We start from the raw sequence: 19,100 nt of genomic DNA on the forward strand, positions 1-19,100 counted from the left end.
AATGGAATACCTCAAGTTGGATATAGGTGAGGTGGGACTTAAGAATGCCTTGTCTGGAACATCTCTTCAAAGCAAGAATTAGCGTATAGAAAGGAAGCAGCATTTCCTTTTAGCTGCTTTTAAAAAGTCCCCGGGGATATAGCCCACTTCTCATTTCTCAACACCTGCTTCTCTTCTCTTTTCTATCGTAAGTAGTAGAGGGATAGGTACTTATTCCCGGGCAGCGGTATCATTGCTGCTCCCCGCCTAATGCGGATCATTGTGCAATGCTTATGTGAAATCTCAATCCAAAACGGATTCGTTTCGTTGGAAAAACCAACGCCGATCTAAAACTAAGTCTCCCTTTCTCTTTAGTTTGGGAGCAGAGCTGAAAAAGATGGGGAATCACGATGGATCCTTTTTTTTCTGGATTCAATGGACGGAATGCTTGTGGAATTTGACCCAGCATCGTCATACCCAAATTCTGTCAATGGGCCGGCTATGAGCGTAGAAAGTGTGAGTTCTAATTTAATGGAGTTGGAAGAAGAAATAAATTCCCCTCCTCCCCCTAATCCAAACCCTTATTCTCAGATTCCTTATTTCGTTGTTGCTAATGCAAATATAGATTACTTTTCTCAAATGCAGATGTATTATCAAATGCAGATGTATTTTTTATTTCATTTAACTTATTTTAGCGGCCAGCCGCTTTTGCCTTTTCCACGGGTACCGATGTATGTGCATTTTTTGATGTCTTTTTATATGCGATTTTGGAATTTTCCCTTCTAAGAAAACTATTTTGCGCCATTTGATCTTTAATTGAACTAGACTAGTATAGGCTCCGTATTGTATTTATAAACTATTTAAGGCTCCGTATTGTATTGAAAAACTATTTAAGGCTCCGTATTGAATTGAAAAACTATTTAAGGCTCTGTATTGAAAACTCTAATTGGATTTTGTGTTGGCTGGCCGGCAGGACCGCCAGCCCGCAGATGTAGGGAGGTCTCCTCTTGAACTGCGAAATCAAAGTCGCGATCTGATAGGTATCTATACGGACCATGCATCTGGAAAGCGCCGGTTCGATTCCGGCTCGTGACATGAAGAAGAAATCCCAAACAAGGATCAGATGAGTTTGCACAGCGTTACTTTGTTGACGGAAAATCAAATTGTTCTTCCGGTTCAAAGAAGACTATGCTTACTTTCCTTTCTCTTACCGGTCTGTGTTCTATCATGGACCTGTATTCCGTTCCTCGAATCGAGACTTTCTTTTGGTATGATTTTGATACGGGGTTTCTAACAAAGCTCTATGCCATCAATCACTATCCCCGTTTCTGCCCGGACGATTCCATAAAATAAATAAAAAAGAAAAGTGAAGAGGAAAACGCATAACCAGAAGAAAAAGATATCGTGATGTAAAATGATCATGGGGACACATTGTTTTTAGGACCGAAAATTTCCTGCACTGCTTAAACCAAGAAAAAGATACAGAGTAGTTTTCATAGGTAGGCCTCTCTCTCCTACAGAATAGGTTTTTCCAAAAACTACCCATGGGATTTCTTTGTCTTTTCCTTATCTTTTGTCCGGTGAAGAATCGCCTGCTGCAGAGATAAGATGAATGGCTTCGAGATACCATCACTCGTCATTGCCAAGGAAATGAATTGCAAATTGGCTACTTATAGTCTACACTTCCCCTGATTCTCCACGATGACCGAGAATAAGCTGAAGATAGATCCATTGCGATATTGGTTTGGAAGAGAAGCCGTGGAGACAGCTCATTGTTCCTATGTCCGGAATTGTTAAAGAATGAAGGTACCCCGTTGACTATGTCGGGTAACACCGACTTAGGTTATCCCTAAAAGCACTATCAACCACATCATAACTGTTTGCTTCCGCTTTCCTCGCAGAGTTGGTTCTAGCTTTCACCGAAGGATCTCGATCGATGCTCGCCATCAAAATATATGGGTCTAGCTGCTGCCCTAGCCAGAAAGAATGGGAGAGTGAGCCATTCATACTGAAAAGAGTGATTCGTTTTTGAAGTATATCAAATTCAGAGGAAAAAGCCGAAAGAAGACGACGGGATTGCTGATAGATCCCCTCTACATCCTAACCAAGAGGACCAAGTGCAAACCTCTATCTCTTTTTCTCGCCGGGTGGAAAGGTTATTCTTTGCCAGTAGTGCCCTCTGTAGGAAGAATCGTAAATGCCGGAGGACGCGTTCAACATGAATTGTCACTGTGGAATGAAATCACCTCTCGAATCGAGCAAGAAATGACTATTTATTTGATAATAGCGACTTATCACAAAAACAACCAAGGGTCCATCAACCCGATTGAAACTGTCGTCACTGCGTTTAATCGAAGGGAACTACTATAGAGAGTGGAATAAGCTACAAGGCATAACACTATGAGCTTTTCTTTAGATAACCTTAATCACACCAGCTTTTCCTCATGGGAGGGTAAAGGAGATAGGAATGTATGAAATCTATCCCAATAAGAAATGCAGAAGGTTGTCAACTAGAAACCTGTTATCACTCTCTTCTTCCGATCGTCCCATCAGTTTCTTGTAAGCCTGCTTCCTCCGATGATCGGTTGCGGCTAACTTCTCTCTCTTAATCTCTCTGAGTTTGCTTCTTGGTAGTAGTTACCCCTGTCAGAACCTTTGTCTACTCTTTCGTATAAATACACTGATCTGCCAGCCAGCCAAAAGTAGAGAACCACATTGTATGATCTAGGGCAACTCTCTATTATAGCAGCGATTTCTTATTCATTCAGGGTGCCCGTTCATGTGTTTTTAAAGAAAGGATACCTTGTGATTCCAGATTTCAATAGAGATTCGATTCCTCACATCTAAGGGAAGACAGACACAAATGCACGGACACATTATCAGGGGGTGTCACCGTTTGCATCGTATCAGTATCATAAGAAAAGATTGATTGTTGTGAGTGATTTTACTACCCTTCCAGACTTAGCAAGTAATGAAGCTGCTGACGAGGGAGGAAATGTCCGTTGAAAATAAAGCGAACCAGTGGGGCTTAAAGTCACTCTTTGAATAGTTTTTCAGACCGTTAAGTTGTCAATCTTTCCAATGATGAGGCTCCAAAGTTTATTACATTTCCTGGTCTGCCGAGGACAGCACTAGATTGATTGCTTACCGACTTTCATTCAGATACCAACCCATCTTTTTATCAAAAGCATGGAAACTATCTAATCGAAGATAGAATCCACGCCTGTGAAAAGTAAGCAATTTCATCATTTTCCTTCGCAACACAGCTCACTCAATTGTAGAGATACCGAACAGTTTGAGTGATCGATCGACCTTGTCGCACGATGAGCCCATTCTCTCTCTTCCATCCCGCCTTCTGAACCGAACCCTGGAGAAAGACTTCTTGAACAGAACAGAGCAGCAATTCTAGAAACTTCCATTTTCCATTGATCTGAGCGTTGCTATTAAAAGTGGGTCTACTCGCCCCGGCGTGACTCACACTTGACCAACCACTTCTATCTAAGAAAATACTTAGGTAGGGTCAATCTCCCTTCGGGGTTTACGCGTCCTAGTCCGAACCATTGGATCGATCAGAAGAAGAAAGGCAAAGGAATTGAAAGGTAGAGTAAGAAGCATCGCCCAGCAGAGTGATTGAGGGAGTCTTCCCCAGCCCAATGGTCTTCTTTTTGTTTTTCACTCTCCTATTTTGATTTTGGAACAGTTCTACTACTGTTTCAGTAGTTCTAAGACCCTTCCATCCCTTTTCAAGTGCTTGCTACCCCCCTCGCTCTACCCGTCCAGAGGGAGCCCTAGTTTCAGCATAATAGCCTCATTTTGAAGCGCTCGCTTCATATGGACGTACGTCGAACAAAGGAATCTTATCGGCATACCCACCTGCTGGGCGTGGTTCACTTGACCGACCAACCGACCCAATAGTAGGAGTAGGCGGCTGGCTTCTTATGTGAAGAGAACGGATGGAGAAACAGATGTGCGAAAGAACTAGTCCCTTGGAAAGCTTCATTTTCCTAACCCAACCTAAGCATAATGAGCTGGTTATTTGAGTATCGAAGCTGTCGAGTGTTCCATTCTTTTGTATGTAGACCCCAGCGAAGAAGGAAAATCAGAACTCGTCGAACAGAAGAACCGAGTACTATAGAATCTGAAACACACATATGCGAGCTATTAAACATACCATTCCTATTTCTAAATAACAACATATTACCGCGGCGCTAAGAAAAGGGTTTGAAAGCTCTAAGTGGTACAATAAGCGGAATGAATCAAACGAAGTGCATCATGAGGGTTGGGGATTTAGCATACGCTCTACTATCAATTATAGGTTCGCCTATGCCCCAAGAAAGAGGTGCAGAAGTGGAATTCAATAGATTTAAGCAACTTCAGTATGCGGGTAGAGATGCTTTTTGGAATCCAAGAGAACTTTGAATCGGAGGAACGACCAACACAGCTGGCATGGCTTTGTTGAATCAGGATTTGATGACAGGAACGTTGTTGAAATAACTTCTTTACCCCCCGTAAAATCCTTTACGCCTGATTTCAGTACTAACAATAAATGGCTAAAAACATCCTATTTTTTATGGTAAAATATGGAAAATCATATGGGAAACGAATAACGAATAGAAGTAGCCTAGCCTTTTCTTTCAGTCTCGGTCTTTAGATTCCCTTGTTCTTACTGTAGCTAGCACTTGTTATTGCAGTCAAGGAGCCAGGAGCCTTCAATCATATTTGAGCTTTACTCTCTTCTCCTTCTTGGGGTCGGCCTGTAGTAGCAGGCGAGGAGGAGGACGAACAGCGCACCGAGGCCATTGGGGATCTGCAGTGCACGAACGAAGACAAGAGCCGGCACGGTTAGAGAGACACTCTCAGGTTATATAAGATTTGGTTGGAACCTGAAGATGGAGATATTACTGAGCGTGACGTAGAGGTCGAATTTGATGAGAGCGTAGGACGTCCAGCAGACGCCGTTGAGGAAGATCACCAGCGACAGGAAGAAGGGCATGTACTCGACGCTCTTGGTCTTGATCACTTTACCCTGCACGCAACCCACAATATCACTAACATCTACCAATATAGGTCTAAAAAGACATCTATGCACGTGGATCAAGAGCGGGATCGATGGGTACGTACCATGATGGTGAGCGGGGAGGCGTACATTGCCGAGCCGAATATAACGCAGAGGATGTCGTAGAACACCCAGAGCATGCAGTTGAGCAGCGTAGCTAGGTACGGGTCCGACTTGAACTCCTCCACGTCCTTGTTCTTGATGATCCGCCAGAACGCCGGCCTGCACATGTACAAGCAAAAAGCAAGCGCCCCCTCATCAGAATCAAACCCTAATTACCAAACACCTTCCATACAGAGTAGACTAGACAAGCGGACGAGGGGGATGGCGGCGGTGGCTTACACAGGGGAGAGGAAGAGGCCGAAGGAGATGACATTGCCGACGACGTTGCGGGCCGCGTCCGGGGAAATATGTAACGCCCCGAGACCGATGTGCCAGGTGTCGTTCAGTTATTCGTTGTTGTTGTCTTGTCATTGGTTTGCGTGTTGCATTTCATCATGTCATCATGTGCATTGCATCATCATGTTTTCAAAACTTGCATCCGTCCCGGTCTCCTCGTTCCTTCCATTGTCCGTTCTGAGCCCAACCACACTTGCACGCGCCCGCGGCACATCCGAAATATTATTTTATTAGTGGCCGGAAAATGTTCTCGAAATGGGTTGAAAGTTGGCATGCGGTGTCGTTTTGTTGTCAGTAGACCGCCTGCCAAGTTTCATCGCATTTGGAGTCCGTTTGACGTCCCAACGGATAAATATAGCGGCAATAGTAGCCGGTCTAACGTCGGACGTTTTCGGTCTCCGGAAACAGTCGACGGGCCTCCCTCTCTTCTCTTCTCCCAGCTCGAGACCGTCTGCACAGCCCACCTAGTCCATCCTCCTTCCCCTCTTCGCTTCCGGAGTTGCCCGATGCGATCGCGCGGTCCGAAACCCTCTCTGCACAGTGCATCGAACCCCTCACGCGAGCGCCCGAAAGCTGTCCCGGACCCGACTCGGACAGTCGTTACCGCTGTGTCCGGATCATCCCCAAACATCTGCAAAATATCTTCGTTTTATTATTTGGGCTATCTAACCTATTTATTTACGACCGCCCGATTGTAATCGGACGGACCGGATTAGTCCCTACCTAGTCCCCTGCCTATATAATCAGACCAAATCCCTAATTTCTAGGGATCCTCCCGAGCGCCGCCACTCTTCCTGTCTCCTCCTCATCGAGATCCTCCCGATCAAAAAAATCCCCTCGCAGCCAGTCTTTCCACCTCGTTTCTCCCACCAAAACTCCACTCGGCCTTCCGTGCCCGGCCAATCCAGAGCGTAGCTCCTCCCTGCCTCGATCTGGAAGGAGGAGCCCAAGCCCCTGCAGCCACCCGAGGCCTCCGCGGCCTGCTCCTCCCGCCTTCCTTCGCGCCGCCGCCGCCGGCAACCAGCTCCTCCAAATCGCCCCCATCTCTGCACCCGCGCTGAACGCCTCCCGCCCCGCCGAGCACATGCGGGACTCCTCGCTCCCGTCGTCTTCCCCGAGCAGGAGCTCATGCCCGAGCTCCTCCGCCACTAGCAGCTCCGCGGTGCCGCCTCCCTGTCGGCCCCGACCTTGCCTCGCCGCTCCGGCGAGTCCCCGACGAGCAGATGAGTGCCCCGCACTGCCCTTGCTTCCTTCTCCTTCGTCATCACTCTTCTTCCCGCGGCTCACCTCGTCTGTCTCTCTCTCTCTGCGCTTCATAGGTGCCCGCAACCACAGCCCTGCAGCCCCGCAAGCAGCAGCTTCACCGGAGCTCCCTCCGTCGTTGAGCACCACCAGCAGGACGCCTCGTCAGCGCCCCGGTGCCCCATCTGCATCGCGCCTCTTCCGCCTTGGAACCGGCCTCCCTTGCCATCCCGCACCGCCGCGCCAAGTACCGCAGCTGCCTCCTCTCTGGCGTCGCGCCCAAGCCCCACGTCGCCGGCAGCCATTCCCGCCGCCCGCGTCGCCAAGCCCGGCCGCAGCCGTCGACCACTGCGTCCCCTGCTTCAAGAACGCCGGTTCCAGCGTCGCCCCTCGTTGACTTGTCCTAGCGCCAGCGTGGATGAGATCCACGTCGCCCGCGCCTGGGTCTTCTCGCCCGAGGCCCAGCTCCTCCCGAGCCGGCCCCTCTCCACGTCGCCCACTCCCTGGCGTCAAGACAGATCCAGCGCCCACCTCTGCCTCCCCTTCAAACCGGCCTCCCTCTCAACAGATCTGGGCCTTGGGCCGAAGTGAGCAGATTCCCCTCCAATCCCTCTACCCTGTGCATGTTGGGCTAGCCTCTGTTTCGGCCCAGTGTAGTTTTTTTTTAGATCTGTGATTTTGTCTATTTTTCCAGGGTATTGCAGTTTTACAGGAAAACCCTTGCACTTCATGCATTTAATATCTTATTAACCATGCATCGGTTTAAAATAAGTTATATATGAAACTTGCTCAAAATTTTGTGTAGATTAATAATATCCAACTTTCATCTATGTTTGAGATGATAAAAATGCTGTTTGCATTAATTTGCTCCTATGCCATGCTAAAATGCTTTATTTCATAACTAAATAACCGTAGCTCCGAATTAAATAAACTTTATATGTAAATGGGGTAGAATTTTGCCTAGTTTAACATGGTGACCTTTATTTGCATGTTTAACAACCCTAAAATTGTGTTTAGGGCAGAACAGGACCTAATCTAAAATATGCATATGGGGAGTTTCCGGAATTATTGTTCGTTACTTCCGGCCTCATTTAAACTTGCCTAGATAGGTAGTTTCGTTGTGCTTCACCCTCTTGCGATGTTAACCAACATTTAATATTGTTGAGTACATAAACGAGATCAAACTAAATAACGTGTCGTGGTGTTTCATCAATATGCAACTCGTTGCGTATTGAGCTCCACTTAATTTGTAGTGTTGTTTGTTGCACTTTGCCATGCCATGTTTCATTAAACCGGACATGCATCATACTCGATTGTGCATCATGCCATGTTGATGTGCTGGTTGTTTACTATGTTGTGTGCTTCTTTTCCGGTGATTGCTTCTTCGGGTTGGTTCCGATAACGTCGCGTTTGTGAGGATCCGTTCAACTACGTCCGTTTGTCTTCTTCATGGACTCGTTCTTCTTCCTTGCGGGATTTCAGGCAAGATGATCATACCCTCGAAATCACTACTATCTTTGCTATGCTAGTTTGCTCGCTCTTTTGCCATGCCAATGCTACGATGCCTACCATTTGCTTGTCAGCCTCCCAAATTGCCATGTCAAACCTCTAACCCACCATGTCCTAGCAAACCGTTGATTGGCTATGTTACCGCTTTGCTCAGCCCCTCTTATAGCATTGTTAGTTGCAGGTGAAGATTGAAGTTTGTTCCTTGTTGGAACATGGAGATGTTGTTCCTTGTTGGAACATGTTTACTTGTTGGGATATCACAATATATCTTACTTAATTAATGCATCTATATACTTGGTAAAGGGTGGAAGGCTCGGCCTTATGCCTGGTGTTTTGTTCCACTCTTGCCGCCCTAGTTTCCGTCATATCGGTGTTATGTTCCCGGATTTTGCGTTCCTTACGCGGTTGGGCTATTATGGGAACCCCTTGACAGTTCGCCTTAAGTAAAGCTCTTCCAGCAATGCCCAACATTGGTTTTACCATTTGCCACCTAGCCTCTTTTTCCCTTGGGTTTCGCGGACTCAAGGGTCATCATTATTTTACCCCCCCCCCTCCGGGCCAGTGCTCCTCTGAGTGTTGGTCCGAACTGGGCAGCCTGCGGGGCCACCTCGGGGAAACTTGAGGGTTGGTTCTACTCGTAGCTTGACCTATCTGAGTGTGCCCTGAGAAAGAGATATGTGCAGCTCCTATCGGGATTTGTCGGCACATTCGGGCGGTGTTGCTGGTTTAGTTTTACCCTGTCGAAATGTCTTGTTGTACCGGGATACCGAGTCTGATCGGAGTGTCTCGGGTGGAGGTCTATTCCTTCGTTGACCGTGAGAGCTTGTCATGGGCTAAGTTGGGACACCCCTGCAGGGTATTATCTTTCGAAAGCCGTGCCCGCGGTTATGGGCAGATGGGAATTTGTTAACGTCCGGTTGTAGAAAACCCGAAGTTGACCTTAATTAAAATACATCAACCGTGTGTGTAACCGTGATGGTCTCTTTCCGGCGGAGTCCGGGAAGTGAACACGGTTGTTGGAGTTATGCTTGACGTAGGTTGCTATAGGATCACTTCTTGATCATACTTTTATCGACCGTGCCTTGCTCTCTCTTCTCGCTCTCATTTGCGCATGTTAGCCACCATATATGCTAGTCGCTTGCTGCAGCTCCACCTCATTACTCCATCCTTCCTATAAGCTTAAATAGTCTTGATCTCGCGGGTGCGAGATTGCTGAGTCCCCGTGGCTCACAGATACTTCCAAAACCAGTTTGCAGTTGACGCAACCAAGCTCAGGAGGAGCTCGATGAAGATCTTGTCCTTTATGTTGTTTCGTGTTAGTTGATCAGTAGTGGAGCCCAGTTGGGGTCGATCGGGGACCTTTGTCGCATTTGGGGTTCTTCTTTTATTTTGGTTCCGTAGTCGGACCTTGATTGTATCTGGATGATGTAATGCTTTATTCATGTAATTGTGTGAAGTGGCGATTGTAAGCCAACTATGTATCTCTTTCCCTTATGTATTACATGGGTTGTGTGAAGATTACCTCACTTGCGACATTGCTTTCAATGCGGTTATGCCTCTAAGTCGTGCTTCGACACGTGGGAGATATAGCCGCATCGAGGGCGTTACAAGTTGGTAATCAGAGCCTTCCCCGACCTTAGGAGCCCCACTGCTTGATCGTTTTTAGCGGCCGAGTTGTGTCTAGAAAAAATGTTTTGAGTCATTTAGGATTATATATATCGGAGAGTTAGGAATTCTTTTTACTCCCCAGTCTCTTCATCGCTCTGGTAAGGCATACTGACGTAGAGTTTTGACTCTTCTCTTCTCAAATTTCACTAAATTTTTTTTAGGATCACGCGGGTATCTTGGAATCGTTCCGATGGTTTTATGATGAGAACATTGTCTTGGTGCCTCCTGTCAGGGGTTTAGTGGAAGTGTCCCGGGGAGTTGAGCTCTGAGGTGTTGTCGTCATAATTTTATCGTTGCAGTTCTGGAATACCTGAGTTTAGTACGCCGACATCGAAAATCTCTTTTATGCAGTTGTTGGTGAGATAACCCCGATAACCCAGTACTGAGGTGAGTACGGGAGTATTGCCATGACTTGTATAACGGATGCTTTTCGAAGGTTGAGGTAGACGATTTCCGAAGGTTTCTTGGTTATGTGTTGAAGGATGGATACAGCTGGATGTAGGATTTGTTAGTTTTGGGTGAGATATTATGCTTCCCCTGTATCCCCAACACCTGATTGCATAACCTGAAAATTTCGGGAGTTTCATAGGTGGCAATTCAAGTAGCTCTTAGGATATCTTTCCGACGGATGTATGATATGAAATTGGGGTTCGACGTCTAGTGGTCCGCCTATTCACGGTCGTTTTTACAGTGGTCTCGTTGTGTCTTAAAGAACCCTTGGCTATGCTGGTTCGAGGACACTTCGTATGTCATGTGCACTGCCTTGTACATGATGGTGCTGTACGATCGAGCCCGTGTAGGCCCCACCACGAAAACTTTAGACGAAATCTCTATCATATGTTTGTTCCGGCTTATTCGCAAGCCAGTCCTTTGTTTTTGTTTTGAGTTGTGGTATTCGAGTTGCTTCAATGTCAAGTGTTGATTCCATACCTTTCCGAAATGGTGTTCTCATACTCCGATGTGAATACCAATCCTTCTCGACAATCGAGATTGTCATGTCAATCCTTTTCAACCGGTGTGTCTCTCCTCAAGTGGATCCGTTCACGTCAACATTTGCAAGATCATTTATCCCTTCTTCTCAACGGTGTTTGTTTCATCCGTCTCCAAGTTGCCTTTGTTTTTCCCACCCTCCCTCCCTTTGTTTTTCTCCAAGGATTCAGATTTCTTATCCAAGTATCCTTTATTGATGGAAAGCATCTCCATTCCTTTTCGTCAATTTTCTTATCCGGTGATGCTCATGAAGATGCTAACGAAGTTTCTAGTTCATCATTCTTCATTCTTTTTCTTCTCCGGTGGAACCAATTCAAGATTTCGGTGTTGATCATATTCTTTTCCGTATTTCAATGTATTTCTCATACCGTTGCACCTCATAATCATCCACCTCTTGCTATTCAATTGTTCCGGAGTGCTCAAGAAATCCCGAAGATTCATGCTTACACTCTGCTTTCGTTCAAGCTCTTTCAAGGACGTTATCTCATTCAAGCCATTTAAATTCAACCGGTGCAATCTCTCTTTGAAATCGTTCTACGGTGTATCTTTTCAGTGGGCCCTAACCCACAGGTCTTTTCCCAGGATCTTACCTGACTCTTCTAATTCTCTCGGAGATGTCCTTAAAATTCTTTTCGAAGTTTGACGTAAGAATGAGTTATCATCAGTCAAATGCTTTTCTCCAAGATCTTTCAAATTCTTTTCACAGTTGGCTCAACCTCTTCGCTTTTGATTCTTCCGGTGTGCCTCAATAATTCTTGGTGGTGTTTCTCGTTGTCTTTCTCATCATTTGAAGACCGAAGAAGAGTTTCTCTAATCTTGCTCTATTCTCTTCAAGATTCATGGTGCTAGCTTGTTGCCATCCTCTCATAATTGTTTCGATTGTGAGAATCTTTTTTCACCCATCAGGAGATATTCAAGAGTCTTCTCAGTTTGTCATCCGGAGTCCATCAATTCAGGTTTATTCATTCTCGGCCGTCAGTTATCATTCTCCTATCTTGCCGGTGCATCTATCGAATATCCTCTAATCAGTTCTTGATCTCTTTGTTCTCATGTATCTAGTTTGTCTCAAGCACCTTCGTTCATTTGCTAATTCTTACCGGTGATGCATCCCTACTTCGATCATTTTCAATTCCTATGGTGGTTCTTTCAAGATCTCTCTTCCTTGTTCATCATATCAATTCATTTGTTGTTCCAATCCTACCGGTGGTTCGTTGAAGACCTTCTCAAGTTTACGCCATATCTCTTTTAATCCTTTCTACGAGAATAAGTAGTATGCCAAATCCGTTGATTGTCATCAATTTAATTGGTGAAGGATAAGCATAACATAATTCTTATTCTTGTTCATCCAAGTGATTAATTCTTTATTCCGGAGGCCCTTAAAATTCTCGGTTTCATTTGTTTCATCTTCTCTTTTTTCCGGAGTTCCAAGCTCTAATTATCACGGAGGTCCATCTAAATCATTGCAAGGATTCACCTTGTGTTTTCAATTTCTCTTTCTTTTCATCCTTTTATTACCGGAGTTCTTCATGGAGGCTCTACATGGTGGTTCGTAAAGGATTCTTTTCATTCTTCAATTGTTCTTCAAGATTTCTCTTGAAGTTAAGATCAGCCAAGCTATACTCAAAAATAAACATGGTGCTCAACACATGTTTTGTTTTGAGGAGTTCAAGCATTCTTCATCTTGCTATCCGGAGTGCAATTTCTTTCTACCGTATCTTTGGAGGTGGTATTATGTCCTTGATAATTCCCCTTCGTTGCTTCGTGATTCACAAGTTTTCAAGAGTGACATATTTAAATCCATCTTTTTCTCTTTGTTCAAGAGATCTTTTCAACCGTCAATCTCTTCATTGGAGTTATCTTGGTATAGATTTCACCTAAAGCCTTCCCTAAGGATTGTTGCCATTTATGGTGCTTGTAAATGATCCAAGTACTTCATTATCCTCCCGGTGAAATAAGTTTCTCGTCTCCTCGTTCATATCAATCCAATTCTTCTTCCCGTGAGTGGCAGGTTGTCATCTCATAATTTGAGATGTATTTCATAAGACCATATCAAGATTATTCTTTTCGTTGTTGGTTTTCAACAACTCCATTCTAGCATTTGTTGTATCTGTGATCTCTCAAGATCTTGTTTCCCTTCGTTCCGGAGTCATTGTGATGTTGCTCTTTTCAACCCATCATCTCGTTTGTCAAAGATCATGTTCTTTTCGTGCTTATCCATTTAACCAGAGCGTCATGTCCTCTGCTCAAGTTCTTTTCATCTTATCTAGTCTTGTATCACTTTTCAACCGGAGTGCTATTCGAATTTGGTATTCCTTGATCCCCTTCCTTAACCGGCGCGTTTTCAATATATATCTTCCCTTCAACCTCAAGGTTTCGCAATGCTCTTTGTCCCTAGTTTCTAACGGAGTGTTTTCGACTTTGTTCTCCTTCGTTCTATTCTTTTCTCGAATTAGTTTAACATTTTCCAGGTTCTTTGGTCTCACTCGTTTGTCAAAGAAGCAACTTAGTTTTACCTCTTCTCTTTCTTTTCCGTTGCCCCTCCGGTGCCATTCTAGATCTCGGGACGAGATCCTCTCATAGTGGTGGAGTGTTGTAACGCCCCGAGACCGATGTGCCAGGTGTCGTTCAGTTATTCGTTGTTGTTGTCTTGTCATTGGCTTGCGTGTTGCATTTCATCATGTCATCATGTGCATTGCATCATCATGTTTTCAAAACTTGCATCCGTCCCGGTCTCCTAGTTCCTTCCATTGTCCGTTCTGAGCCCAACCACACTTGCACGCGCCCGCGGCACGTCCGAAATATTATTTTATTAGTGGCCGGAAAATGTTCTCGGAATGGGTTGAAAGTTGGCATGCGGTGTCGTTTTGTTGTCAGTAGACCGCCTGCCAAGTTTCATCGCATTTGGAGTCCGTTTGACGTCCCAACGGATAAATATAGCGGCAATAGTAGCCGGTCTAACGTCGGACGTTTTCGGTCTCCGGAAATAGTCGCCGGGCCTCCCTCTCTTCTCTTCTCCCAGCTCGAGACCGTCTGCACAGCCCACCTAGTCCATCCTCCTTCCCCTCTTCGCTTCCGGAGTTGCCCGATGCGATCGCGCGGTCCGAAACCCTCTCTGCACAGTGCATCGAACCCCTCACGCGAGCGCCCGAAAGCTGTCCCGGACCCGACTCGGACAGTCGTTACCGCTGTGTCCGGATCATCCCCAAACATCTGCAAAATATCTTCGTTTTATTATTCGGGCTATCTAACCTATTTATTTACGACCGCCCGATTGTAATCGGACGGACCGGATTAGTCCCTACCTAGTCCCCTGCCTATATAATCAGACCAAATCCCTAATTTCTAGGGATCCTCCCGAGCGCCGACACTCTTCCTGTCTCCTCCTCATCGAGATCCTCCCGATCAAAAAAATCCCCTCGCAGCCAGTCTCTCCACCTCGTTTCTCCCACCAAAACTCCACTCGGCCTTCCGTGCCCGGCCAATCCAGAGCGTAGCTCCTCCCTGCCTCGATCTGGAAGGAGGAGCCCAAGCCCCTGCAGCCGCCCGAGGCCTCCGCGGCCTGCTCCTCCCGCCTTCCTTCGCGCCGCCGCCGCCGGCAACCAGCTCCTCCAAATCGCCCCCATCTCTGCACCCGCGCTGAACGCCTCCCGCCTCGCCGAGCACATGCGGGACTCCTCGCTCCCGTCGTCTTCCCCGAGCAGGAGCTCATGCTCGAGCTCCTCCGCCACTAGCAGCTCCGTGGCGCCGCCTCCCTGTCGGCCCCGACCTTGCCTCGCCGCTCCGGTGAGTCCCCGACGAGCAGATGAGTGCCCCGCACTGCCCTTGCTTCCTTCTCCTTCATCATCACTCTTGTTCCCGCGGCTCACCTCGTCTGTCTCTCTCTCTCTGCGCTTCATAGGTGCCCGCAGCCACAGCCCTGCAGCCCCGCAAGTAGCAGCTTCACCAGAGCTCCCTCCGTCGTTGAGCACCACCAGCAGGATGCCTCGTCAGCGCCCCGGTGCCCCATCTGCATCGCGCCTCTTCCGCCTTGGAACCGGCCTCCCTTGCCATCCCGCACCGCCGCGCCAAGTACCGCAGCTGCCTCCTCTCCGGCGTCGCGCCCAAGCCCCACGTCGCCGGCAGCCGTTCCCGCCGCCCGCGTCGCCAAGCCCGGCCGCAGCCGTCGACCACTGCGTCCCCTGCTTCAAGAACGCCGGTTCCAGCGTCGCCCCTCGTTGACTTGTCCTAGCGCCAGCGTGGATGAGATCCACGTCGCCCGCGCCTGGGTCTTCTCGCCCGAGGCCCAGCTCCTCCCGAGCCGGCCCCTCTCCACGTCGCCCACTCCCTGGCGTCAAGCCAGATCCAGCGCCCACCTCTGCCTCCCCTTCAAACCGGCCTCCCTCTCAACAGATCTGGGCCTTGGGCCGAAGTGAGCAGATTCCCCTCCAATCCCTCTACCCTGTGCATGTTGGACTAGCCTCTGTTTCGGCCCAGTGTAGTTTTTTTTAGATCTGTGATTTTGTCTATTTTTCCAGGGTATTGCAGTTTTACAGGAAAACCCTTGCACTTCATGCATTTAATATCTAATTAACCATGCATCGGTTTAAAATAAGTTATATATGAAACTTGCTCAAAATTTTGTGTAGATTAATAATATCCAACTTTCATCTATGTTTGAGATGATAAAAATGCTGTTTGCATTAATTTGCTCCTATGCCATGCTAAAATGCTTTATTTCATAACTAAATAACCGCAGCTCCGAATTAAATAAACTTTATATGTAAATGGGGTAGAATTTTGCCTAGTTTAACATGGTGACCTTTATTTGCATGTTTAACAACCCTAAAATTGTGTTTAGGGCAGAACAGGACCTAATCTAAAATATGCATATGGGGAGTTACCTCATTTAAACTTGCCTAGATAGGTAGTTTCGTTGTGCTTCACCCTCTTGCCATGTTAACCAACATTTAATATTGTTGAGTACATAAACGAGATCAAACTAAATAACGTGTCGTGGTGTTTCATCAATATGCAACTCGTTGCGTATTGAGCTCCACTTAATTTGTAGTGTTGTTTGTTGCACTTTGCCATGCCATGTTTCATTAAACCGGACATGCATCATACTCGATTGTGCATCATGCCATGTTGATGTGCTGGTTGTTTACTATGTTGTGTGCTTCTTTTCCGGTGATTGCTTCTTCGGGTTGGTTCCGATAACGTCGCGTTTGTGAGGATCCGTTCAACTACGTCCGTTTGTCTTCTTCATGGACTCGTTCTTCTTCCTTGCGGGATTTCAGGCAAGATGATCATACCCTCGAAATCACTACTATCTTTGCTATGCTAGTTTGCTCGCTCTTTTGCCATGCCAATGCTACCATTTGCTTGTCAGCCTCCCAAATTGCCATGTCAAACCTCTAACCCACCATGTCCTAGCAACCGTTGATTGGCTATGTTACCGCTTTGCTCAGCCCCTCTTATAGCATTGTTAGTTGCAGGTGAAGATTGAAGTTTGTTCCTTGTTGGAACATGGAGATGTTGTTCCTTGTTGGAACATGTTTACTTGTTGGGATATCACAATATATCTTACTTAATTAATGCATCTATATACTTGGTAAAGGGTGGAAGGCTCGGCCTTATGCCTGGTGTTTTGTTCCACTCTTGCCGCCCTAGTTTCCGTCATATCGGTGTTATGTTCCCGGATTTTGCGTTCCTTACGCGGTTGGGCTATTATGGGAACCCCTTGACAGTTCGCCTTAAGTAAAGCTCTTCCAGCAATGCCCAACATTGGTTTTACCATTTGCCACCTAGCCTCTTTTTCCCTTGGGTTTCGCGGACTCAAGGGTCATCATTATTTTACCCCCCCCCCTCCGGGCCAGTGCTCCTCTGAGTGTTGGTCCGAACTGGGCAGCCTGCGGGGCCACCTCGGGGAAACTTGAGGGTTGGTTCTACTCGTAGCTTGACCTATCTGAGTGTGCCCTGAGAAAGAGATATGTGCAGCTCCTATCGGGATTTGTCGGCACATTCGGGCGGTGTTGCTGGTTTAGTTTTACCCTGTCGAAATGTCTTGTTGTACCGGGATACCGAGTCTGATCGGAGTGTCTCGGGTGGAGGTCTATTCCTTCGTTGACCGTGAGAGCTTGTCATGGGCTAAGTTGGGACACCCCTGCAGGGTATTATCTTTCGAAAGCCGTGCCCGCGGTTATGGGCAGATGGGAATTTGTTAACGTCCGGTTGTAGAAAACCCGAAGTTGACCTTAATTAAAATACATCAACCGTGTGTGTAACCGTGATGGTCTCTTTCCGGCGGAGTCCGGGAAGTGAACACGGTTGTTGGAGTTATGCTTGACGTAGGTTGCTATAGGATCACTTCTTGATCATACTTTTATCGACCGTGCCTTGCTCTCTCTTCTCGCTCTCATTTGCGCATGTTAGCCACCATATATGCTAGTCGCTTGCTGCAGCTCCACCTCATTACTCCATCCTTCCTATAAGCTTAAATAGTCTTGATCTCGCGGGTGCGAGATTGCTGAGTCCCTGTGGCTCACAGATACTTCCAAAACCAGTTTGCAGGTGCCGATGAGTTTGTGCAGTTGACGCAACCAAGCTCAGGAGGAGCTCGATGAAGATCTTGTCCTTTATGTTGTTTCGTGTTAGTTGATCAGTAGTGGAGCCCAGTTGGGGTCGATCGGGGACCTTTGTCGCATTTGGGGTTCTTCTTTTATTTTGGTTCCGTAGTCGGACCTTGATTGTATCTGGATGATGTAATGCTTTATTCATGTAATTGTGTGAAGTGGCGATTGTAAGCCAACTATGTATCTCTTTCCCTTATGTATTACATGGGTTGTGTGAAGATTACCTCACTTGCGACATTGCTTTCAATGCGGTTATGCCTCTAAGTCGTGCTTCGACACGTGGGAGATATAGCCGCATCGAGGGCGTTACAAAATCATCTTGCTTTGCTCGCCGCGAGCGGGTGGGGACTTGGGATTGGTTTGGATTGGACGACACACGCGGCGAAAGGGAGGGAGAGAGAGAGCCAAAGCAATTGAGATTTGGGAGTCGGTTGAGGTCGAGGGATTAGCTTATATAGATAGACGCGGCGGGGGCGCGGTGTTTATCCGGTCTCGTGTTAGATCCTATGATTTGGTTAGTTAGCCTATGAGAACAAGTCACAAGTTTTTTGTTTTACTATGCATCCAGTTCGTTGCTATCTCTATCTTTATCTACATGGATATTAACACGCACTATTCTTGAGAGTCAAGACACCGTTTTGCTTTAAAGAGCAAAATAAATCCCAGATAATTACTAATGCACCATTGAGTACACAGATTCTTTTCCTGTTCGTACTGGAGTATAGTAAGGAAAAACTGCTTGAACGAATCAAGGTCAAGATAACTAGTGTGATTCCTACACTGGGAGAATCGTGGATATGTAGGGAATAGAGAAATTCCACCTGCCTAAGTAAAGAACTGTTACAAATAAAGAGGAAACTAATAACGATAAGTAAGAAACAAGATAAAATAAACCATATTTGATACCGGAATATTCGGTTTGATAACCTGCAACTAATTCCCCCTCTGGGTAATCTTTCACATTCGGCCAAAGAAGAAATTCTAAAAACTAGAAAGCCTATAGGATGACGCCAAAGATTCCATAAAAAACCATATTTTGGCTGTGCTTCAACTATCTCAACTGTACTTGAACTGTTAGATAATCATAGTCGATAATAACATCACAGCTCCCACCGCTATTGCAAAACCGTACATGAAACCTCTTCTTCATACGGCTCCTCTATGATCAGAAAAAAAGGACTATTTCGGTATTATCCCCCTGGTTTATCAGTTGCAGGTGAATCCTGTGAAACATCTCTCTCGAGGCTAGTAACAACACTTGGAAATGAAAAATGAGCTTAGCGGCTGTACCGGGTCAGGACCATAAACACCACGAGCCGGTTAAGCAACAGAAGCTGTGGGCGAAAGCACACTCGTCATTCTCAGACCTGCGGTCGAGGTACGTGCGAACAAGTTCCCATTCTCTATGTTTCATGGCCTATCAATGAAGGTCGGTATCAGGCTGGCTCGCTTGGCGGGTCGTCTCCTTATATACCTAAATCCTCGTTTCACTCATCTGTAAAGGTCTACCCTTTGAAAGGTAGGTTGAGTTCCCCCGTATGTAGCCAGCCACACTCTACTCGCAGGTAAAATATTGGCGTAGACAACAGAGAATGTGCTAGGTAGGAAACTGAAGGGACTCTTACTATACGAGAATTTGCAATTCA

General features: G+C 46.5%; 1 protein-coding gene across 1 annotated transcript; it reads right to left on the reverse strand.

Annotated features, from left to right (window-relative positions):
• Positions 1 to 4,705: 4,705 nt before the first annotated feature.
• Positions 4,706 to 18,868, reverse strand: LOC119271168 (bidirectional sugar transporter SWEET6a-like). The gene is made up of 4 exons (XM_037553095.1): positions 18,822 to 18,868; positions 5,101 to 5,257; positions 4,887 to 5,005; positions 4,706 to 4,787 (listed from the first exon to the last, which is right to left on the reverse strand). The coding sequence occupies exons 1-4, from the start codon at positions 18,866 to 18,868 to the stop codon at positions 4,706 to 4,708; spliced, it is 405 nt and encodes a 134-aa protein (XP_037408992.1).
• Between the last annotated feature and the right edge of the window lie 232 nt (positions 18,869 to 19,100).

Source organism: Triticum dicoccoides, chromosome 3A (genome assembly GCF_002162155.2).
Source record: "Triticum dicoccoides isolate Atlit2015 ecotype Zavitan chromosome 3A, WEW_v2.0, whole genome shotgun sequence".
NCBI lineage: Eukaryota > Viridiplantae > Streptophyta > Magnoliopsida > Poales > Poaceae > Triticum > Triticum dicoccoides.